The following is a 25,433-nucleotide window of genomic DNA, read 5'->3' as shown; positions in this document are numbered from 1 at the left end:
GTGTTTTCCAAAGTGAGCGATACTGCCCCCTGGAGGTGAGTGCTGCAAAGCAGGTACCTACACTTTATCCTAGATTCTGGGCTATACTGGGAAAGTTTTTAATTGCCAGTGGGGTGGGGAGTAATTCCCCCCACCCCTGAAAAGGGGGGAGTAAGCCAAATAACTTTGGGAACTTATGCTCTATACTCTTGACAACCTTGGTTGATGCCCACCTGCCTTTGAGGCCTTTTGAGTGTGATCCCCCTAATTATGTTGCCTCTCAAAGAGGGCTGATGTCTGAACCACGGGTGCTGATGGTGCTGGATCCTCAAGCCACAGCTTCCTAAGGTACCAGAACTGGGCTGAGTACCATGAAAAGGAGAAGCTGTCTCTAACTCCACCCCTCAAGCCCATATACACACTGAAGCACAATTTATGGCCAAAGTTTTGAAGTGCCTTTTGTAAAAGCAGCCATCACGTTTTAAGCCTTTAGGAAGGCTCAACTATCATTTCAGCTACTCCAAAAAAGAAAGAGCAGGCCCCTCCACAAGACGTAGAAAACAGATAGAAGACTGAGGTTAGTCTCCAATTCCCAAAGCGGTGTTTTTCATCTTCAAGAAGATGAACCTTGGTTAATTAGTAACCCCCCACACTGCTATCAAGTTGATTCTGAGTCAACACTAACTGGATCGGACAGAGCAGGCCTGCTCGCTGGGGTTTCTGAAACTGTCAATATTTACTGGAGCAGACAGCTTCATCTTTCTCCCCGAGAGTGGCTGCAGAGTTTGAACTACGACCTTGTCGTGAGCAGCCCAGTGCTTAACCTGCGGTGCTGCCAGGGCTCCTTTGAAGGATGTCCTCTTCGAGAGGAGCACACAAACCATGAGACATTGGCATTTTAACACATGGCAGGTGGGGTATTGTTCGGTTCTTACTCACACGGAGTTCATTGTGGGCTGGTGGCTCATCAGCGTTGCTTCTTTGCAAGCAGTGCCTTGAAGGTCCAAGATGAAGTCACCCGATGGCTGCTAGCTCACCGTGTGTCCATTAAGATCAGCGCATCCGGGGAAGACAGTGCGTGCAGTGTGTGAGGGTTCGTGCCTGTTTGCTTAGGCCTTGGCCCAGAAGCCACCTGGTCTTGCCTCACTACATACGGGCTGGAAGATTCCAGGAAGCACCACCGATATTTGAAGGATTAAAAATCTTTGCCACCGGCAGAGATAGGCTCTCAAGAATCCAGAGCTCCATCCAAAGAAGAGAAATCCAGAGCTCCTAAGAAGGGTAGGAGACCTTGTAGGGTAGTAGGCTGCCATTGGGCTGGGAACTGCAAAATCAGTTCCACCTTCCCTTACAGGGTCGCAATGAGTTGGCACAGACTTGATGGCAGTGAGAAAGGAACAGGGAAAGGGAGCCTGGTGGCATAGTGAATTGCTAACACATTGAATTGCTAACTGAGACGTCTTAGGTTTGAGCCCTCAGCAGTTGCTCCTCAGCGGAAATAGGAAGCTGCTGCTGCTCCTGAGAGGATGTAAAGTCCCAGAAACCCAAAGGGCATTTCAACTCTACCCTACAGTGTCAGTGCTGTGAGTTAGAGCAGCACTAGACAGGCGTCTTTGAACTAGGGCCTGCGGCCCGCCAAGGACATTTATCCGGCCCGCCAGGTGTTTTTGCCCCATTTGTTTTTATACATCAAAATAAGATATGTGCAGTGTGCATAGGAATTTGTTCATAGTTTTTTTTTTTTTTAACTGTAGTGCGGCCCTCCACGGGTCTGAGGGACAGTGAACTGGCCCCTGTTTAAAAAGTTTGAGGACCCTTGGACTAGATGGTAATGACTTTGGTAAGAATGGGAAATGTTGGCTTTCAAAAACTGAGACTTACTTATAAAAACGTCCTTGTCACTGTAGAAATATGTTCGTGACAATGGCAAAAGAGAGCTCTTAACCAATAGCCTTTAAAAGCAGGAGAAAGGTAAGGCATTTCTACTGCTGTAAAGATGTGCAGTCTCGAAGCCCCCAGGGGGCGGTTCTAGTCCTTCCTACAGGGCTTGCTATGAGTCACAGCGACTCAAGGGCAGTGAGCAAGACTTCCAAAACAGCCAAGAAATAGATGGCAGACATCTGTGCCTGCCCCCTTACTGGGAAATGTACACATCGATCATTCAGTTGCCATCTCATCTGCCTCAATTCCTGCACTGTGGCACCGTGAGAACAAGAGGCGGCCGAGGGTAGCAACGATATGCAGATGGACACAGAACCTCTCCATCATGAAAACCAAAACCAAACTCCCTGCCATCTAGGCAACTCTGACTCATGGCGACCACAGTGAATGGGGTAAAACTTCCCTTTAGCTTCTGGGACTAGAACTCTTTATGGGAATAGAAAGCCTGGTCTTTTTTCTGAGAAGTGGCTGGTGGTTTTGAACTACTGACCTTGCAGTTAGCAGCCCAACTCGGAACCACTAAGCCTTCGGTGCTCCTCTCTACATAATAGTAGATGAGAATTCAGTAACACTGAACATAGACCTGTCACACAGTTAGCAATGCATAAATATGTCTAAGGACAAAGGTGTGGATAACCGAAAACACAAAGATAATAAGAGTAGTTCGCTTTGGGTGCAACTATAGGGGATGTTTTTTTAACTTTAAGATTTTCAAGAATTTTTAGAATGATCCCATACTTCATAAGCGGAAACAAAAGCCCCTCTTAAAATTTATTAAAAAGAAGCAGTAGGTAAAGTACTCTGGAAATACACAGATTACACAAATGAAAGCTTGAATCCCAAATAGAATGTGTCCAGCTTTGTCACGGTTCGATTTAAATGTTTATTTGAAAAAGTATTATTATCTTTACAGGCTCTTGTGAACCTTCCTTTTCCTAGAGCACTTGCTTTCGATTGAATAGTCGGCATTATAAATAAATAAATGAATGAACGAATAAATAGATAAATAAATGTCGGTACTTTAAATGACCAGAACCACGAATGGCAGCGGAGGGGGGGGGGTCAATAAACCTACCAGTAGGAATTCCATGGGAAACTCGATGGGATATCGATTAAAGGAAATTTTGATGCATTTGTTGATTCTCAGAATGACCATGACAGTGAGAAACAGCAGGATGCTGGTGGAGTTGGCTTTGGGTAGAGCTATACAGTAGTTGATTATGTTCTGGAAGAAAACGAAATCACAGAGTCACAGAGCTTGAGCAAAGGATGTTGAGCCCGTCCCGCCCCAGAGAGACCCTGTGTACAACAGAACACTGTTGGGCCCCGGGCCATCCTCACAACGTTTGCGCCCATTGTTGCAGCCACTGTGTCAAGGGATGGCCTTGCCAAAGTCTGGGAAATTATCATCTTCCTCAATTAGTTCCAAAGGGAGGCATGGTAACCACGAAGGTCTGTGTTCGTCGTGCGTTGGGCATGACTACAACCGTGAGGGCAGCCGCTTCTGCTCTAGTGGAAAAATACACAATACTGCCCAGTGGGGGATAGTACTACGCTTCAGTATGACATGATCGCCGTTATCCTCCCAGACCCTGTGCGTCACATGAGTCCCTGGGTCATGTTAATGCTTAATGCGCTTGGCCACTAACCTAGTGCTTGGAGGTCTAAGTCCACACACAGGTAGTTGGAAGAGATAGCTGGTAATCTACGGGGGGGGGGGGGGGGCGGGGCGGGCTTTAAAAGGTTAGTGGGGAAATTCCATGATCTTGTCAGTCCATTGGTCCATGAGCTTTTGGAAGCCTCCTGGTACGTCTGAGAAACGAGCCACGGAACACCCCAAGGAGCACAGCCCTTCTCTGACACACTGAAGGCTGCCAGCCGTCCAACTCTAGCTTAGTTCCTACCTCGCTCGCTCGTGTCCCCGGGGGAGCTCTTAGTGATATGCATCCTTTAGCTCTTTCAGAAAACATGCCTATTAGATGGGAGGCATTCTGATAGAGACCATATGTTCAAGACCAGATCCTCGTACAGTAAAATTGGCGGGCATGGGAGCCCGTGTATAGTGGGAATGTGTCCGAGAAGAGGAACGCGATGTTTCTCCATGAAAAGACAGTGACAGAAGGTGGACACGGTGAGACCTGAAAAAACCAAGGCAAGCCAAACCGGCTCTTTCAGGTTTCACTCTCTGCGGTAGCAAGTTGTTTGCCATTTGAGCTGTTTTTCAGTGATATGGATTGCATTAGTCATGCTGTGGAACCATCACCACTGTCCATATCAAAGGCCAAACCTTGATGTGAAACATTGCTTCCCAGTGTGGGTGCTGGAATGACCCAGAGCAGCTGGATTAGGGGCTATAGTACAAAAAAATGTTTAATGGCTAGGTGGTGGTGCTGAGTAAGTTCCCCCCACTCCCACCCCACCCCATGAGAAGGGAGCAGTAGGCCAAATAAGTTTGGGAAGCTATGATGTAAAACCGTACTAGTATGAAGGGTGCACTTGAACTGGTTACTGTGACTGAGGGCATGGCCCAACTGACATGGGCAGTTAGCCAACCTCCCATCCCCCAGAAAAGAAATGGCATCTAGAACCGTCTTAACCTATGGGCCGTGTCACCTGTTGCTCATGAGTCCTCTTGGGTCCACTTTTCTTTGGAGACGAGGGGAGGGGCACTGGTAATTGGGGGTGAAATTACTTACATAAAAGAAGGCGATCGGGCCAGAGTGGAAACTAATCACGATGCCGAAGATGCACGTCAGCTGGGACAGCATGATGTGGAGCGCCGTGGCAGCCAGGTAAGCGCTGATGACAGAATCCGGGAGGTACGTGGCGATGAAGCCAAAACCTAACATGCCCATTGACAGCTGCAAATAAAAACGAATCCGAGTGGAAATCCGAGTGAGGGCAGAATGTCCTCAAACCTGCAGCGGCACAGATGAGGCTCTCTTTGGGGACTCACCACCCCTTCCCAGAAAGAGGAGTGTCCACTAGAAAGAGAAGCTTGGGTCCCTTTGGGAACCCTTCTGTAATCTTTCTGCAATGAGCTGTGATTGGTAAGATAAAGTGAGTCCTTGTGTGTTGGGTTCCAAGGCTCTGAATAAGCACTGCTTCCTTTTCTTCTTCAGGGGCACTGCCAGCTGGCTGAAATGCTTGCCCTTGAGTCTATGAGGATCTCTCTTAGAGGGGAAAGGAAGGCAAGGTGATGGCAGCAAGCCCCTGCCCTTGTTAGAACCCCTTTCATTCTAACTCTGGCAGTCCATCTCAGGAGAAGTTTAGGGATGCAGCTTTCCACAACAGAAAAGACTTATCTTTGCTCCCCAAAAACCAACTCGCTGCCATCGAGTCTATTCGGACTCATAGCAACCCTATAGGACAGAGAAGAACTGCCCCCCCCCACTGTGGGTTTCTGAGATTACATCATCATGGGAGTGGAAAGCCTCATCTTGTTTTGGTGCAGTGACTGGTGGTTTTGAACTGATGACCTTGTGGTTTGTAGTCCAATGTGTAACTCAGGACACCACCAGAATGTATTTCTGTCTTCAGGTTTATTTATATCCTGAAGGTATAAATAACTATATATTTTTAAAATCTTTTTATTGGGGCTCATAAGGCTCTTATCACAATCTGTACATACATCAATTGAGCAAAGCACCCTTATACATTCGTTGCACTCGTCACTCTCATAATTCACCTTCCACTTGGGTTCCTGGAATCAGCTCGGTTTCCCTTTTTTAAGTAACTATATTTTGTATACGTGTGCAACAGAATAGGAAGAGAGGCCTGATATTTGCTTCCGTGAATCAGCCAAAAACAAACAAACAATGGATCCCAATAATCCAATCTACAATCTTGGGTTATGCAAAGTTTCCCCAAAGGCTATCTGCACAGCAGTCAACAACAACAATAACACAGTTAATCTCAAGGGGCATGCGTCACGATTAATAGCAGTTACCTTTGGGAATAGGGTTCAAGTTTGGGGGCAATACTTTGTACTTTACTTTTTATTACTTAAGTGTTTTTTTTGGGGGGGACAATATGCATATCTATGTTTTATAATACACATGTAGTAAGAAAATGGATGGAGAACCAGGGAGCCCCAATTCATGTCAGGAAGTGGGTTAGCAAGCAAACAATTGGCATAGTCCATGAAGGACTACTCGGTAGAAGGGAGGGAGAAAGGAGAAGACGAGGGAAGCCCGGAAATCTACGACTGTCACCAGTTCATCCTCCATTGCTCTAACAGTGCTCTGTCAGCAAACTCAGCCTCACAAATCCTGAGAGAATCTTTTCAACGTTTTTCATCGGCTGGGCCCTGCGTCTCTGAATCGCCTATGATTCCTGCCCAGTTACGTTCCCCTGCTTGAGTCAAGCCAATCGGCTTCATGGCTTCTTTGTGACTGGCTGCTCCTACTTCTGTGCGCATCGCACGGGCCTCTCTCTATTGCGGGCCATTTCCGCTCGTCTGTGTCCACCGTCTCTTTCACGAGCATGGAGGGTAAAAGCACGGTTCCTAGACCTGGAGACTCCAGCTGCAATCCTGGCTGTGCGAGTTTCAACAAGCTATTTGAATTCTCTCAGCCTCTGTTTTTCCATCCTTAAAAGGTAAATAATACTCAACACAGAGTTTGATATGGATCAAATTGTAGAACACATGTAAAGCACCTAGCTCAAATGTGTACATAGTGATAGATGCAAATACGTATTGCTCAGACAATGTCAGCTTCCTCATACATGTCAGCTCTATGATTGACCACCATACCCTTTCCTGCCCAACTATGGTGTGGCTTCAGGATCTTGGTTCACATAATGTTCCAGGCAGCCATTGCCCAAATAGTCAGAGCTGCGAGATGAACCTTCTTTGCTATTGTTATAGAAAGCAAGTACTAAATTTCGAAAGAATGGAAGGGCTCGAGAATTAATTTTTTCTCCCTAGACCAATTCCAACCCAAGTTGTTCTTCTACTTCATGCTCTCTCGGTGCGAAATGCTTCACTTAATATTATCTGGAGCAGATTCTGGAATCAGACGGCTCTGAAATGGAATCCTCTTTGGGCTCTTACTTACTGTTTGGTTTTCAGCAATTTACATAGTCTTTCTTTTTCTCTTCCCCAATCACCTCCCTTAGTGAAATCTTAATGCTACAGATTATTCTATATATCTGTTCATGTACTTTATCCATTTTTACCTTTACTATGAATTGGGAGCAGGCTTACAGAGCAGATCATCAGTTTTACATTCAACAGTTCTTACACAGTTTGCTTCGTCCCATTCATTGCAATCCCACTCATCCTGCCTTTGCCCTGCTTTCCCACATCCACCTTTCTTCTGTCCTAACTTTTCTTAAGGGGCCCTGGTAGCATAAATGGGTAATGCATTGGGTGGCTAACTTCAAGTTCAGTAGTCTGAAACCACCAGCTGCTCCATGGGAGAAAGAAGAGGCTTTCTACTCCCTTAAAGAGTGACAGTCTCGGAAACCCACAGGGGCAGTTCTACCCTCTCCTGTAGGCTCACTGTGAGTCAGAATTGACTCACTGTCAGTGAGTGAACCGGTTCAAACTTTGTCCTTGGGCAAAAACTGCCTCTTGATCACAAATGGTTGATTATTCTAAGGTGTCCATACCTCACAGGTGTTATTGTTTCCCTTATAGGCCTGTCTGTTGTTGGACTGTTCCTTCGTTTCCTTAAAATAAGGATCAGAAACATGCTTGTACCTTATAATGAGGATAATTATGCAGCTTAAATGAGATGAAATGGTTAGAACAGTGGCCGGCACATAGTAATTTAGCTATTACTATAATTACGATTACAGACTTATTTTAAAAATACACCTACTCTTCACTGTCTGTATCATTGTCTGATGGTTCATATTTATAACAGGTGTAAAAGCAATCTACTATCCGACTTTTGCGCATTAACCATGTATATTTTGCAATCATGAAAAATCTATGAGAGTAATTATGGGTTGTAATATGGTTTCAAGTTACGTGTCAGGTTGGCTGAATTATGATTCTCTGTAGTTTATAATGATGTAATTTGGCAATTACATAATGCTGTGGTCTTCCTCTAGTTTGTGAGCTCATGTAATGATCCTCTATTTCGCATAATGCTTATTTTCACATAACGTGATGTTTGGAAGAATGGGTGCAAACATTTTATTTATTTTTGTATTTATTTTTTGCCACTACAAATTTATTAAACAAATACATGCTGAGCACTTATGGTGTGCTAGACATTTCTCTGTGCAATGGGAATATAGCTCCCAGAAAAATAGCAATGTCACCAATCTTCTTTTTATACATAATTGATTTGTTGTTGGTGGTGAAAATATGCACGTTAAACAACACATAAATTCAGCACATTCCTGTGCCTAATTCAGTGACAGTGATGGCTTTCCTCAATTGTGCGACCATCCCACCTCCCCTCTCCGAATGACTCCTCCACCATTGACAGAAGCTCGCTGCTCCCTGAGCTGCCTTCTAACCTCTCGAGTTGCTACTGTCTTGCTATTTCATTTTTTTCTTTTTGTTTTAAATCATTTATTGGGGGCCTGTACAACTCTTATCACCATCCATACATCCATCTATTGTATCAAGCACATTTGTACATTTGTTGCCATCATCCTTCTCAAAACATTTGCTTTCTACTTGGGCCCTTGGTATCAGTTCATTTTTCCCCCTTCCTCTCCGCTCCCCTCCCTCATGAATGCTTGATAATTTATAAATTATTATTTTGTCGTATCTTACAATGTCCAACATCTCCCTTCACCCACCTTTTCTGTTGTCTGTTCCCCAGGGAGGGGTTTATAAGTAGATCCTTGTAATTGGTTCCCCCTTTCTACCCTACCTTCCCTCCACACTCCCGGTATCACCACTCTCACCACTAGTCCTAAAGGGATCATCTGTCCTGGATTCCCTGTGCTTCTATTTCCTATCTGTACTAGTGTACATGCTCTGATCTAGCCGGATTTGTCAGAAAGAACTGGGGTCATCATAGTGGGGGCTAGAGAAAACATTACAGAACTAGAGGAATGTTGTGTGTTTCGTTGGTGTTATTCTGCACCCTAGCTGGCTCATCCCTTCCTTGTGACCCTTCTGTGAGTGAATTTCAAATTGTCTACAGATGGGCTTTGGGTCTCCATTCCGCCCCCCTTTGTTCACATCAAACTGGTTGTTTGCTTTGGGTCTTCTGATGCCTGATACCTGGCCCCATAGACACCCTATGGTTACACGGGTTGGTGTGCTTCTTCCATGTGGGCTTTGTTGCTTCCCTGCTAGATGGCTGCTTGTTTAACTTCAAGCCTTTAAGACCCCAGACACTATATCTCGGAATAGCCGGGCACCATCAGCTTTCTTCACCACATTAGTTTATGCACCCATTTTGTCTTCAGTGATCTTGTTGGAAAGGTGAGCATCACAGAATGCCAGGTTATTAGAACAAAGAATTCTTGCATTGAGGGCGTACTTGAGTAGAGACCCAATGTCCTTTTGCTACTTTAATACTTAACCTGTAAATATATGTACATAGACCTATATCCCTATTGGTATATATTAAGATATTTACATATGTAAATGCCTATGTTTATACCTCTATAAATGTCTTTTGCTTCCTAGTTCTTTCCTCTATTTCCTTTTACTTTCCTCCTGTTCCACTATCATGTTCAACCTTCATTCGGCTCTCTGTACTTCCTCTTGGCTACACTGCACTTGAGCCAACACCACCAGACATTCTATGCCCTCCTCACCATCAATTTTAGATCTCTTGTACCCTTGTTCCTGGGTTTGTTGGTTCCCCCTCCTCTTCCCTCACCTCCTCCTCTTCCCTCACCTCCTCATCTCTCCTGTGCCCACCCACCCCCCGCCCCAGAACCATCGATCCCATTGTTTTTTCTCCTCGGGATTGTTTATCCTGCCTCTCATATAGATAGACATGAACGAGAGCTACTGACCGTTATGGATGTTTTCTGATTGGGTTCAATGCTGTGCCAAGTCCTACCCCCTAACTGAAGTCCATTTTCAGAATTCTTAAGAGACTTCGTTGCTTTGCTCCCCTTGGTGCTCTGTTGCGCTCCCTTCCTGTTATGCCCTGGTGTGTTGGGAGTGAGGGTGTCAGACCGGGCACAATTCCCACATTGTGTCCTTGGTGCTGCCTCCCATAGTGCTGTGGATCAGTAAGGGGATGTCGTGTCTTGTGGTGAAGCCTACCCTATGGTCCTCTCTGTGCATTGGCTGCTTTGAGTGGGAATGTCATCCTTGAAGCTTGGTGGGCCAGGATGTTGTCCAAACATTTTATTTTAGATAATTAAAAATCTATATGCAGTCTTAAAAAAAAATTCAAAGGGATTCCCTTATATCCAGCTTCCCTTAGAGGTAATACCTTGTAAAACTAAGATATTGAAACATTGATACTATCAAGATGCAAAATAATGCTGTCACTACAAGGATCCTAATGTTTGCCCTTCTGAAGTCACCCCCCGCCCCCTCCCTTCCCTTCATGCCTGTGGTAGTTACATAATCTCATGTCAACTTCAGGATATTAAGAGTGAAGGGGTGGAGTCTAGCCTCTCAATCAGGTCACAGCCTGATGCTGTCTCCTTGTGGGTGTGGCCTTTTCATGAGAATTTTGGGAATATCATCTCTTTCTCCTTGGAGGCAGGCCACACTCTCTATTTCACCTTCCTGCTGGCAAGCCACGTGGAGCCGTGCTGAGACCTGAGCGAGCCATGTAGCATAAGCCTGTGCCAGCTCTGTGATACTTCCACCGATATTGGATCCACAAAGCTTTTCACCCACTGGCCTGTGATCTTCCTGAGTTCAGCATCATTGCATGTGCCACGTGAGTCTGAAGAGGAATTTATGGACTAGTATCGGACATATGGGCTAATATCAGACTTATGGACTGGGGTGTTTTCTCAATTTGCAGTTACTCTGATATAAAGTCTCTCTTACGCACCTGAGTGTCCCTGGATTTGTTTCTCTAGTCACCCTGTCTAACACATTTTCACCTTTAACCCCTGACAACCAGGACTATGTTTTTCATTTCTATAATTTTGTCACTTAAGAAATGTTATATAAATGCTATCAGACAGCATGTAAAATTTTCCACTCTCATTGATTCCTCCTCTTCATCATCTTTCCTCTGCTTAGCGTTTAGTCTGCTCTTCTTTTCCCAGGGAGATTGTATAGTGTAGGTTTCCTTTCTCTGTGTGCATTTCAGTGACATGAATGTTCCTCTGTGGACAGTTTTAGCTGTGGCTGACACATTTTGATGTGTTGTAATTTCATTTCCATTTAGTAAAACGTTTTGTTTTAATTTTTCTTGAGACTTCCTCTAAAATCCATCAGTATTTGAGGAGTGTGTTGTTTTTACTTTCCAAGGGTTTATAGAACTCCGTGATAACTTTATTATTGGTTTTCATTTGGATTCCAGTAGATTTACACACTCTTATTTCAATTCTCTTAAATTTGTTTAAGTATGTTTTAAGACACAGGGTAGGATCTACCGTGATATATACAAGGGGGTACCTCCCCCCCAAAAATGGAAAATAACTGCTGGGCGGAGCTTTTGTAGTACACGTTTCCCCACTAAGCGAGCATCAAGCAACTTGCTCTTAGTGCACACAGTGGCATTGCATGAGAAGATTCTCTGGTCACAGTGAATTTTTTTGTAAAAGTAGTTTCAATTTCTTTCTTGTATCTATTTCATCTGTTATTAAAATAGACAGTCGTGTTTTCCTGATAAATCTTTACCATCCTTTTATTTTCAATTTGCCTATATTGTTATATTTCAGTTGAGTTTTTTACAGACAGCATGCAGTTCAGTCATGTTTTTAATTCACTCTGACATTTAATTGCTATATTTTGACCTTTTACATTCAGTTTATATATGAATATATTCGGGATTCTGTCTGTCATATTATTTTTTTGTTTTCCATTCTTTCTGTTGCTCTTTCCTCTTCTTTCTTTTTCCTACCTTCCTGTAGTAATATGAATACTTTAAAATTTTTTCATTGTGAATGAGGTGAACAGATCAGATCATCAGTTTTACCATCAACAATTCACACACATTTTGTTTCAACTCATCCATCGCAAGCCCCTTATCCCACTTCCTCTCTGTGTTTCCTGCTTCAGTTCCTCCTCCTCTCCGAACCCTCTGCACTTTGTCCTTGAGCTTTTGGGAGCCGTTCGTACATAATTTAAGATACCCAACCGGTGTTGACATTTTACCAGTTAAAGTGAAGTCTAGACATCTTGCCTCCCTTTATGTCCATCCATAGTATAATTCTCTTAAATAGTTCTTCTCTGCACATCTGAGCCACATTAACTCATAATTTTGCTCCAACCATCAAGCATAGTTTTAGAAACCTGAGTGGACAAGGAAGATATATTGTGTTTACCCATATTTTTATTCTTTTTTCTTTTTTCCTGCTGTTCCAAGATTCCTTCTTATTCACTTCCTTTCTGCTTAAAGTACTTTGAGCACCTGGAAGCTAGTGTATCACTTCCTTCTGGCCTTCACGGTTGCAATGAGAAATACATTGTGGTTTTCCCCCTAGTCACAAAGTGTCATTTCTTTTTTCTTATTTTCAAGCCATGTTCCTTTCTCTGGAGTTCCCAGAAGTTTGATTTTGATTTGTAGAGTTCTCCGGCTTTATTGTAAATGGGGCTCACTGACCTTCTCCAGTCATCCGTAGATTTGTGTCTTTTACCAAAATTAGAACGTTTTCCGCTAGTATTTCTTCAGGACTTCAGCCCTGTTTTCTCCTCCTCTCCTTCCGAGGCCTTAATGGCGTCTCACGGGTCTCTGAGGCGCTGGTCATTTTGTTGTTGTTGTTCTATTTTATTTTCGTCTGATGGGGTTATTTCCAGTGTGCGACTTTCAAGGTTATTGATTCTTTCCTCTGCCTCTTCCCATCTTGCCGTTGAGCCCATCTGTGGCACTGCTTACTGTATTTCTCAGTATTTCACATTTCCATTTAGTTCTTCTATTTCTTTTTGTAAATGCGTGGGGAAAATATACACAGGGCATCATATACCCATCCAACAATTTCAGCGGCATTGTTACCTTCTTCAGGGTGTGTCACCCCTCCCGCTCCCCACATCGTATCAACGCCATTGACGCAGACATGATCCGAGGGGCCCTCAAGTCAGTTCTGACTCACAGAGAGCCCACGTGTAGCAGAAGCACACAGCACGGTCCTGCACCATCCTCACAACTGTTATACTTGAGCCTGTGTTGAAGCCACGATGCCACTCCATATCCTTGAGGATGCCCAAAGTATGTGAGGTAAAGTCTCACCATCCTAGCTTCTCAGGAGGCATTTAGCTGTACCTAAGAGTACCGGCAACTTTATTTGGTTGCTACTGTTGTATTGTTTTCAGTGGCTTCTTCCCCTGAGGTAGGGAACCAAATCCTTCTTCGTGGTCTGTTCTTAGTCTGGAAATTCTACCTGTTCCCTTTGGGTGACCCTGCTAGCATTTGAAATACCAGTGACGTAGCTTCCAGAATCATAGCAACACACAAGCCGCCATTGTATGATAAACTGACAGACAAGTGGTGGATTCATAGTTGGAATCATATATAGGGTCTCTGAGATTGTAAATCTTTACTGGGGCAGGCAACCTCATCTTTCCCCTGAGGAGCAGTTGGTATGTTTGAACCACTGACCTTATGGTTAACAACCCAACCCCTAAGCCACAGCACCATCTGGGCTCCTCATTGTAGCTGCAGAGTACGTTTTACAATCCTGTGTGAGCCTTCTCCTGCTTTGCTGATCTCTTTCTGATTTGTTTTCACCATTCTCTTTTAGCTGCCTTATTCTGACAAAGCTCCAGCAGGGCAGTTGGGAGGTGGCAGCACCTCATTATTGGACGGTGGAGGCAGAAGCTCAGGTTCCTCTCTCAACTTTTGTTGAGCAGGCAGGAGTGTGGTTCTGTCTCCCAGCCAGCTTCCACTGCCACCATTCTGGCTCGGAAATGGGAGGAATGCCTTGTTTGTCTACTGAAACACAATTGTGGTGGCAGTAATGGTGTGTCTGTGTGTGGGGGGGCGCTTATTATTGGTGGGTAATAGTAAAAGCTCCAACTATCCCCTAGGCCTTTTCTGATACCACTCGTGTCGCAAGTGAGAGGGACACTTCATGACTGCTCTGTGGGGATGAGAAGCTTGATTCCCTACTATGTCTTTTCATCACTCCAGGCTCTTGTTGGGGATTTTTATGCCTGGACCCATTGCTGTTTTAAATTTCTGGCATATTCAGCTCTAAGGCTGGATGTACTTTGCAAAAAGGAAACAAAACAGCTCACCAGCTTGTTGGCTCCTTGGGTTCTGATGTCCCTAGCTGGTCTCCCTTCTTCTCTCCACCTTTCGGGCTCTGATGTTTAGTTCTGAATATATTATGCCCAGGGTTTTTGGTTGTGTTTAGCGGAAAGAATAGGAAAAGGTATGCCTATCTGATTTTCTCAAAAGGAGAATATCTTTTCCTTTTATAGATTTAAAAAAAGGATGAGAGAGAGAAAGGCTCATAGAAGAGGAGAGAACATGACTAGGGCCACTAAGTTAATTAACAGGTGCAGGCATCTTTGCCAGGGGAGCCCTGGTGGCACAGTGGTTACAGCACTTGGCTACTAATCAAAAGGTTGGTGGTTTGAACCACCACCCGCTCCATAGGAGAAAGCATCAGGCACACAGCCTTGGGAGCCCCACAGGAGCGCCTTTCTGTCCTACAGGCTTCATTTAGGAGTGGGAATCAACTTGATGGCGGTGGATTTGGTTTTGCTTGGCAGCTTCTATCAGTATCACCTATTTTGTCTTCTCCTACAAGATTGATTTTTGTTTTTTTAACCCTAAGAACTATATCTTCTTCTCCATTTATTTTGTGTCTGGTAAAGTACCCAATTCAGTTCTTTGTACCCAGTAGTGATAATTTATTGAAGCTTACTCTGTAACAGACCCTGGCCTGGGGACTCTACATACAGCCTCTCCCAAATCCTCAGAAGACTCCTGCAAAACATCTGTAATCATTCCCATATTACATGTAAGAAAGCAGAAGTCTGCAATGATGAAATAATTGACCTAAATTCATACAGATTATATGTCAGGGCTTGTCCCTCACCACCACCACATTCTGTCTCTATCTCTCTCTGCCATCAAGTCTACTTTGAAGAGACTGTATCTTATTCATAGAATCTATTCATTCATCTGACAAAATAGAACTTACCCCTGTGGGCTCCCGAGGCTGTAAATCTTTATGGGAATAAGCGGAAAGCCTCGTCTTTCACCCATGGAATGGCTGGTGGCTTTGAACTGCTGACCTTGTGGTTAGCAGTCTCATATGTAACCACGGCACCAGCAGGGCTCCTTCCTAGGCTCCCAATAAATCATTACATCATGAAACACAGTCCTAGGGGAGAGTAGCAAAAACCAGCTGGAGAGTGAATTAGTTGAGAAGAGAAATTGAGCTTCTAATGGACTGTAGTTTGGTAACTGAAGCTTTAGATGGTAAAGCTGTCAGAGGAAATGAAATACACGAACCAAAGTCATTTTCAGATTATAACACGTCATTTCATATATTAACAAATACTTTAGCTATAAACCTGTCATTGCAGGAAATAATAAAAAGACAGAAACTCCAGGCTTGACTCTTAATGTTTACTAACCCAAAATATAGTACATGAGCTTATACTCCTAATTGCAATGATTGCTAAAAGAATGTAATTCAGTTTTTGAAAGGGAAAATTAACGAGTGGAACCGGGCTTCATAGCTCCTAGGGTGCTTCTCTAATCTTAGAGGCAAAGAGAGTGATGAGAATGTTCAGGATCTCATCGTCACTCGGTGGTGGACCATTTCTGGAGGGAGAGGGATTTCAGTGCTGAAAAGAGAGCCTGTGCACACATACATCCCACAAGTTTTCCAAAAATAAACCCCTGCAGTTCCAGATATAGCACCGTACATCACGGGAGCAATTTTTAAAAGGGGGCCCAATTGTCTAGTCCTTTCTTTATCTTTTCTTCCAGGGGTTCAGAGACTCGCTTCCTACCTGAATAATCCCAGCCAGAAAAGTTGTGGATGCCACCACATTCAAGGATCTGTTATAGGCCATAAAGAAGTGGGGGTCAGAAAAGTCTTCCTTGATGAAAGTTCCCAACACCAGGTGGCCACTGTTGAATGGGCTCACCTTCAGGACATTGATCATCAGAGAACTCACAAAGAAGAAGAAACCTATGAAGGAAGCACAATGTTGAGGCAGATTGGAGGATTCAGGTCCAGGCAAACTCACAGATACTGACACCAAGCAAGGCCTGTCGATGGGGCACTACCCTTGTTCTAAGGCAGTGGTCCTCAACCTTCCTCGTGGTGACCCCCATCCATAAAGTTATTGTCATTGCTACTTCATCACTGTCATTTTGCTACTGTTATGAATCGGGTGACTCCCTGTGAAAAGGTTGTTCGACCCCCACGGGGGTCGCGACCCACAGGTTGAGAACTGCTGTGATATAAATAATCTCTCTTACTCGAAAGGAGCCAGGGAGAGAAAAGAACAAGGACTCAGGCTCCACATATTGTGACCAGTTCACAGACTTGAGACCTTGGTGGTCCAGGCTCTACTAGTCTTCTTGTATTGTGGACATTGGCGTGGGGCTCAAAGAAATTGACTGGACCTGGGAATCAGTCTCAGCCCTGTGACTCTTATTAGAAAAGTGAGATAATCCAAGGGTTGGAAAACAAAACCAATCCATGATCCTAATAAAAGAATGCCTAACATTCAGGGGAGCAGCGTGCTCGCTCTGTGGACTGAGCGCGTTGACCACTGTGCTAGCATTTCCTCACTGTGAATTAGAACACTGACACGCTCTGTCACAGACCAGCGGTCACACCTGGTTACGATGAGTCCAGCTGACAGAGTGATCCACTCTAGGATCTAGGCCGTTTTGGGATCTGCTGGGTGAACTCAGGTGTCAATTTGGGGTTATCTTAGCAAGTTACCTCCTGCTAGTCTTCATTCCTTTAAGGAAATACCTTGCTGGTTGGTTTCTGTCATGGTTATATTAACCAAACCCAAAGAGCCCAAACTCACTGCCATTGAGTCGATGATAACTCATAGTGACCCCACAAGACAAGGTAAAACTGTCCCCGTGAGTTCCAGAGACAGCAACTGTTTATGGGAGGAAAGGCTTGTCTTTCTCCCTCAGAGAGGTTGGTGGTTTCGAACAGCTGGCCTTTCAGATCGCAGCCCAGCTCGAAACCACTGCTCCACCAGGGCTCCTGTTATACTAACAATGCGTACTACAATCTGAACCCTAGCCCTAGGGGTAGACTGTCTACTTTCTGCCTCCCTTTTTTCCATTTTAAAGTTAGCTTCCAACACCCAAACCAAACTCACTGCCATCGGGCCCATTCTGACTCATATTGAAATTCAGCTCCTTAGCAACAAGTAAATGTCTGAGGTGGGAATTTCACCCTCTTTTTATAGTTCTAGCACCGAACTCACCAATAGACATTTGATGACATGATCCCAGAATTGCATAAACTGTCGAAGAGCAAAAAGCTGCATAAGCGATATTGAGAGGAGGAATCAGCTGCCTTGCCAGCAAGCTAAACGTCAGACCTGAAAAACAAGATAACCTAAGTAAGAAGAGGTGGCTTGGGAAACCGAGCTGATTCCAGGAACCCAAGTGGAAGGTGAATTATGAGAATGACGAGTGCAACGAATGTATCGGGGTGCTTTGCTCAATTGATGTATGTACGGATTGTGATAAGAGCCTTATGAGCCCCAATAAAAAGATTTTTTAAAAATCTGAACCAAGAAATAATAAGTGTGAAGAATCAATAATTACAAGTATTTTTAATTAACTCACATTGGTAAAGTAATAAATTTTATTGATTAAAAAAAAGAAAAGGTGGCTTGACTTTTAAAAGTTACCTACCTGAAATAACAATTATAAGTAATAACAATTGTAAAGAATATTTTAAATCAAAAGCATCTATGTTTCCAGCTAACTAGGTGTGGGTAGTAATCGCCCTTGGCCAACAGCCCCTAATTACTTAGGGCCTTTGACTTCAGCTCCCCATTACCCTCCCCCAACTATCTCCCACCCAGAAACCCCATTCTAGTTATTGTGTCTATAGATTCACCCGACACGGGTTTCCTGTGCAGAAGAACATAGAAGAACAGAGTCAAGAATGCTACCAATAACACCACAATTTTATGTACCTTTCACTCACTCCACATCGGTCAACTCACAGTCAGTCAGGCTCACCTGGCCTCCCGCTTCTCTCCCACTCGGCAGGGTTTTGAAGTGAATCTTATCTATTAAGTGATTTCATCTGCAGATATATTTCCACTATCTCTAAAAGATGGCTTTCTTTTAAATTTGACTACAATACCACCACCACCACCACCTCTAAGAAGTTAATAAAGGTTCTTTACCATGATCAGGGTGCTTTAACATTGTCAACTATCCAATGTCCAAATGTCCTAATGATCTTATAAGTGGTCATTGTGGTACCGGGGCCACTAATGATTCCTGCCAACTGGTATTCACATTCGTGTGTAATCCTCTCCTCTGAAGTATGGGTTGGACTTAAGTCATTTGCTCCTAATCAATAGAAGACAGCAAAAATAACGGGCTGCCACACCCAACATTAGGTTGCCAAAATACCACGGCTCCTGCCTTTGAGTGTTCTCTTTCTCACTCCGGCCACCAGTTGCCCGAGCTGACTGTGGGCCACTGCTACTTGTGCAGAGAAGGGACTGACGACTCAAAAGACCCAACACTTGCTCTGACCCTCTGCTATGACCATTTTGAAAATCTGAATGATTTTGAACACGAGGCCTGCCTCACATTTTCCTTCTGCACTGGACCGACCCCACAACAAACAGTCAGTCCTGCCACTTGCCAGCTTCTGCACATCCCGGAGCCGCCTGGCGAGAGGCCCACGTGGCAGTGAACCCAGGCCGCCAGCAACCACCTGAGTGAACTTGAAAGCAGGACTCTCCAGCCTCAAGAGACTCCCTTCAGGTGATTGCTTGACTGCACCACCTTCATGAGACCCCGAGTTAGATGTATGGCGGGGCTGAGGGTAGTCTTTGTAATAAAGTACTGGCTACTACATGTGGGCTTTGCTTTACCCTCTGTGTAGATAAGACCCTCTCACTGCAATTGGTTTCTTGTCATCTTAAATCCTCTCCACACAGTTTTCACCCAAAGCAAGGCTCTACTGACTATAAGAAACAAAGTGTTCTCAAAGCACTGTAAACAAAAAGGGATTTCTGGAGAGGGTACAAAGAGTAGTTGGGTCTCAGCAGGAACTGGAGCCAGACCAAAGAGAGCCAACAAGATCCAAGGGGACTACCTTTATACTCGTGTATAAACCGAGTTCTTCTGCACATTTTTAATGCCGTTTTCATGGTAAAATTAGGCGCCTCGGCTGATATTCGGGACTTCATCCTTCTCTTTGTCTCTGGTTTGCATGGTCCCCTGTCTTTGTTTCCAGTTTGGGGCTGTTTGAATAACACTGTCATAAATACTGTTGTGCATAGCTCCTGGGGTAGGAATACACCGATTTCTCAAGATTGGATACCCTGAAATATAACGGTTGGGGCATTTACTAGAGAATGCCAAACTACCTTCCCAGTGATTGCAAAATTTCCATTCCCAATCGCATTGTATAACAGTGTCCATCATCCAAAGATGCTAGCACCCGTTACTGTCAGGTTTTTCATTTTAGTGTGTATGGTGGTGACGTGTTTTAACTTCAACTTTAAGGCTGAATGCCCTTATTAAGCTGTATCCTTTCAGATTTACAAAAGTAACTTACAGATATGACTTTTATTGAGCATATGCATTGAAAATATATTCTTTTTACTCCTGACCTCTATAGTTGCCCCTCAAATGGTGAGATAAGCTCCACATGTGGCTTTTTACTTTGATCTTTTAGAAAGAGTTTGAGACATGTTTCCCGCTAAGCACCGAGAAGCAAACTGCTCTAGTTTCTGCCCCAGAGGGTTTATTGTTCCTCTTGTCCTGGTTGATAGGACATTCCCTGGGTATGTGTAAGCAACTTCACTGTTTGGCCCTAAGCTGCACTCTGACCTGTGACTGGTGGTCACCTCGCAGGGACTGAGCCGCAGGCTATGTAAATGAGGTGAGCTGTAGCTCTCTAACCTATGGAGAGGGAATTGGTCCATTGTGGACTTTGTGGGAGGGCCGGGCCTTGAAATTTACCAGTTTGTGCATGAGGGGTATGCCCCCCAAAAAAAAAACCCAGAATTTTTTTTCAAAATTATGTATTTAAATTTTTTACAAAACAACCTTAACACCTTCCAAGTACTCTCCATTACACTTAATACATTTGTCAAATCTGTGATTCCATTCTTGGAAAGTTTTCCAACTCATCCGTTTGGATCGCTGACGGCGCCTCCTCAGTTTTTACTTCACCTTTTCTACATCAAATCACTGTCCCATCATGTCCTGCACTTCATTCCCGGAAACAAAAAGAGGTCAAATGGAGAGAGGTCAGGTGAGTAAGGTGTGAGGAACAAGAGAGGCATGCCGGTTTTTGCCCAAAACTGGCACACAGAGATGGTTGCATGAACAGGTGCATTGTTGTGGTGGCAAAGCCAGTCCCCCATCTGCCAAAAATCAGGCTTTTTTGGTCACACACTGTCAAGCAATCTTTTCAGAGCTCTAAATAGAAAGCTTGATTAACAGTCTGACCTGGTGGAAGGAACTCCAAAGGCACTATGCCCATCATATAAAACCAAAACACGAGCATTGCCTTGATCTTTGATTTCACTCGACCAGCTTTTTCTGAGTGAGGTGACGATGGCGTCTTCCACTGGCTTGATTGCTGTTTGCTTTCAGGGTCGTAAGCATAGCACCATGTCCCGTCACTTGGGGGGGAAAGTCTGGGTCGCTTTGGAGCTGTTCTTTCAAAGTATGGCACGTTTCCACTTGACGTTCTTTTTCATGGTCAGTCAGCACCCAAGGCACAAATTTCTCATTCCCAAATCTTCCATTAAAATTCGCTGAACCGAGCACCAAGACCATCTAGATCACTTCCCCCTCTCTTCAGTGGTCTGTTGTTGGTCTTCGAGCACAAGTGCATGAATTTTGTCAACAATTTTTTTCGTTCAGCAAGTTGAAGGACATCCACTATGAGGTTTGTCATCAGTCAACATTTCACCTTTTTTTTGAAATGAGAAAAACACGCTTACACTTGAGTTTTTCCCAGAGCGCTGCCCTTGTAAGTTATGTTCAACACGACAGATTCTGTGGCATTTTTCCTGAGCAGGAAACAAAAATCTTACAGCTGCATGCTGTTCTCTTAAATCGATTATAACACACACACACACACACACACACACACACACTGAGGTTTGAGAAAAACTGAAACTACTTTTATAAAAAATTCACTGACCAGAGAGAATCTTCCCAGGTGATGCCACTGGGTGTACTAAGTCAGATTGAGTTGCCTGGTGCTCATCGAGTGTGTGTGTGGGTAGGTGGGGGTGAGGGTGTTAGATGTGTACTATGCTCCACTGGGCGGAGCTTTTGTCCATTTGGAGGGGGGGGTACCTCCTCAAATATGTACAGTCAACCACATAGAAATTTGGTAGATTTAAGCAAGAAAAGAAACAGCAGGAAAAAGCAGAACAAAGAAAGCAAAGAGAAAGAGAGAGGAGGCAAGGAGGCACTTAACAGATCTGAAACACTGATCAAGGGCCCTGCCACAGAGCCAGCAGCGACGGAAAGGGCCTAGTGTGAGAGCTGGCAGTGACAGATGGCAGGGTCAAGAGGAGTCTGTCTAGAGGTCAGTCAGAGCTTAAGAAAATAAGAAGAGAGATTGCCTATATGCTTCCTGAACTTGATACCCACATTGTAAGCTGTTGATCCAGATCCCAAGTTCTACCATAATCATATTAAGCACTTCACTATAAATATGGCTTATGTCTCCTGAGAGATATTGTAGCGAATTGCCTAATCCAAACAGAAGTAGTGCTGAGGGGAGGAAGTGTGGCCAGTGTCAGAGAGAGTGGCACAGCAGAGACTGTGAAAACCTGGGATAGAAACGACCTCCACCTCAAAGGGATCAGCTGTATGCTGATTCTTGTATTTGACACTACTCCCAAAACACAGTGTATCATTCAGGACCTTGGCACTTTTGAAGATTATTAATACATCAGCTAACTTGTCAAATTCTCCTAAACTTAGATCTGGTGTTTTTTCGTGACTATACGAAGGTTATGCATTTTTTGGCAAGAATTCTATAGAAAGGATGCTGTGTTCGCCTTGGTGCCTCATGTAGCAGTGTTCAGTGGTGTCTGTGTGTCTTACTCCTGGGGAGGCCGACCCTGGAATCTTGAGTATGTTGGTTTCCTCCACATTCCAGTTTAAAGTAGTAGAGTACTTAATAAAGACCTTTGAGTTGATTCCTTGAGACCATGTCAGCCCTATTGCTTCTGAAACCCTCACCTCTTGCTCTCTTCGGCGTCCAGCGGTGGGCTGCGTGTGAAACAGTGATTCCTCTGGTGTTTTTCTAATGCAATTTTCGTCTTTCCTCTTACTTTTATAAATTGCAATTCTCTTGTAAGCAAGATCTAGCACCATTTTTAAAAGCAACTTTATCGACATGTAAGTCACAGGCCCTGCAATCCAATAATGCGATCCTATTAAGGAGAGTTGTGCAGCATCCCCACAGTCATTTCCTTCCTCCCAGTGCTCATAGCTGTTAGCTCCCCATCCCCCCAGCCTCCCTTGCCTTGCCCCTAGGAAACCAGTGATTCAGTTTACGCTCTCTAGATGACCTCTCCTGGATTTCAAATACAGAAAAGCATACTGAATCAAAAGAGAAACAACAACACTGTATGTCAATACACCTGAGAAAAACCTCAATCGAAAGGAAAGTGGAAAAGATTGGAGAAAAAAAGGGGGGGCGGGGAGGAACAAGGGTCAAAAGGGAAACCAGATGACAAGATCTCACCCTTTCACCTGAGGACATCTGCAACAATCTCCCTACAACACACTCTCATGGCAAGGCCGTTCACATCCCTAGTCCGCCAGGGGGCATTCGCTACAGGCTTGGTCCATGTGGGGACCCTGCAGGTGGATTTGGGGATTTCTCCCATCCATAGCCTTCTGCAAAATCAAGTGTTCAGAATTTAAGCTCTAATACTGGTCCTTCCTTCAGATTTGGATTTTATTACTGATAATTTTTTCATATCACACGGGCTGGTGTACTTGTCTGTGGACTTAGCTGGTACCTCCCTTAGACGGCTGCTTGTTTTACGACCAGCCTTTAAGATCCTAGATGCTATTCTTTCTGATAGCTGGGCACCACCTGGTTTCAGTGATGTCCTCATAAGGGCACCTCCTGAGCAGCACCATGGTGTATGAACTGGTTGTTCTTAGACTAGGGTTATCCTAACCTTTTTAAAAAATAGGTATCTTGGCAATACTTTATATCTCATAAAATTCAATCATTCAATCATAATAAGAAGAGTTGTGCAATCATTACCACAGTCAAATTCAGAACATATTCTCAGGCTTGTTGTTAGCTCTTCATCGGACCCCCTAGGTCTCCCCCTTTCCATTCCCCTAGGTAGTTATTAATCCAGTTATGTCTCTATAGATATACCCATGCATATAAAGCACAAACAGAAAGCAAAAACAAAAACCCAGCAACAATGACTAGCTGTGACCTTGTGCTAATGGGTTCCCTGATGCAGATAATTTGTCTTTGTAGTTTTCTTGTCCTTGTCCTGTTTTAGGACCGAATAAAGGGTCTCTTTAAAACAAACAAAACAAATCCTCCTCTCTCCCTAAGATCAGAAACATGTCGAGAAGTGTGTCCTCACTGTTCTTAGTCAACACAGTCCTGTGAGGCTGCACCAGTGCAATAAACAAGGAAACGTAAGAGAAGGCATTCAGAGTGGATTTCCAGGAAAAAGGCGGGCACGTTACATAAACCCGCTACATCAAAGAATCGAGAGGCTGAAAGAAGCAGATCCAGATGATAATCCGGGAACCCCGAGCTTTGGAGGAAAGGGCAGAGACGTAGATTAAGGACAAAATAGAAGGAGAAGCTGAAAAAAATGGTCAGAGAGGACACCGATGGGCGAATAGTCTGTCAGCCTTGTGCAGAGTGGCAAACCTGAACTTTTGCGAGCAGAACTCTATGCAGACAAGCAGCCTGGCACCAGGCTGGGGAAAGAAAGGTGACATTCTCCCTTGTTTTCCACACTTTCTTGGTGACTAGGAATGTGGTCAGCCCCCAGGCTCACCCACCGAAGGACCAGTGACACTCCCACTTACATGCACCCCCTGCTCCACCTGAAGCTGGAGCCATGCCCTGTGGATTGGGTGCCAGGTACTGTTCACGGCATGCAAAAGACTTGTATCCTGGATCTATAAGGAAATCCCAAAAGTCAACAGCAATAATAATAATACCGAGTGAAAACTGGGCAGAGAGCAGAACGGGCACTTCCCTGTGCTACCCTTACTTGAGTACAGCAAATGAGCAGATGAAACAGTGATCAACCTCTTCAGCTACGAGGAAAAGACTAAAGCCATGATAAGAAACAGCTACCCCCCCCACAAAAAGATAAACATTTAAAAATTAAAACCATGAGATCTGTGAAGACTATGTTAAAAGAATGGGAAATGAGCTCAGACCAGAAGCGAACTTTTGTAACACACACATCTGACAAAAGACTAGTGTCTAGAATATTTTTTGAAGTCAACTCTCAAAATTCTACGGTAGAAATACATACAACCCAATTAGCACATGCACAGAAGCCATGAAGAGACATTTTGTGAAGCTATACATATGGCGAATAGACGCCTGAAAAGGCAGTCAAACATCAAGGGCAATGCAAATGAAACCACAGTTCAATTTCTCTACATACCTCATCAAAATTGCTCAAATAAAGTCATGCTAGCAAGGCTGCAGGGAAACCAGGTAACTCAACCGTCACTGGCTCATCCATCCTTCCCTCTGCCACCGCATTAATGGCGATTCGGAGCGACCCTCCAGGACAGGGTGGTGCTACCGCTGTGGGTTTTGGAGACACTGTTTACAGGAGGTAAAAGCCCTGTTTTTCTCCCTCAGAGAGGCTGGTGGTTTCAAACTGCTCCCCTTGCGGTTAGCGGCCGCATGTGTAACCACTCTGCCACCAGGGCTCCTTTGGGAATGTACCATGTTACAGCCACTCTGGAAAACAACTTGATAATGTCTTTAAAAACTAACCATACATATTATCATACAACCCAGTAAATGCACTCCTAGACAGCTATTCCAGATAAATGACATCATTTTTACATGATTCTTCTTCATGTTATGAGTATTCCTAACAGCTACACTGTAATTGCTAGTCACTGTAAGCGATTCACATGTTCAGTGTATGAATGGTCAAACTGTGGGGCATTCACCCATGGGACACTATGCAGCAATAAAAAGAAACAAGCTATTGATGGGTATGACAACCTAGATGAATCTCCAGGGGAAAAAAATCCAGT

General features: G+C 44.2%; 1 protein-coding gene across 1 annotated transcript in view; it reads right to left on the bottom strand.

Moving 5' to 3' along the window:
* SLC26A8 (solute carrier family 26 member 8) overlaps positions 1-25,433 on the bottom strand; it is a 78,823-nt gene that overhangs the window by 43,735 nt on the left and 9,655 nt on the right. The window contains exons 3-6 of the mRNA XM_075554119.1: positions 17,405-17,521; positions 15,953-16,134; positions 4,617-4,781; positions 2,996-3,145 (exon numbers count right to left, since the gene is read on the bottom strand). Coding sequence (XP_075410234.1) covers positions 2,996-3,145; positions 4,617-4,781; positions 15,953-16,134; positions 17,405-17,521 — 614 coding nt within the window. The remainder of the gene's footprint in view (positions 1-2,995; positions 3,146-4,616; positions 4,782-15,952; positions 16,135-17,404; positions 17,522-25,433) is intronic.

The sequence above is a fragment of the Tenrec ecaudatus genome, chromosome 7 (genome assembly GCF_050624435.1).
Source record: "Tenrec ecaudatus isolate mTenEca1 chromosome 7, mTenEca1.hap1, whole genome shotgun sequence".
In the NCBI taxonomy this organism is placed as follows: Eukaryota; Metazoa; Chordata; class Mammalia; order Afrosoricida; family Tenrecidae; genus Tenrec; species Tenrec ecaudatus.
Note: the sequence above shows the minus strand (reverse complement) of the source record. Positions and strands in the feature narration are given on the sequence as shown.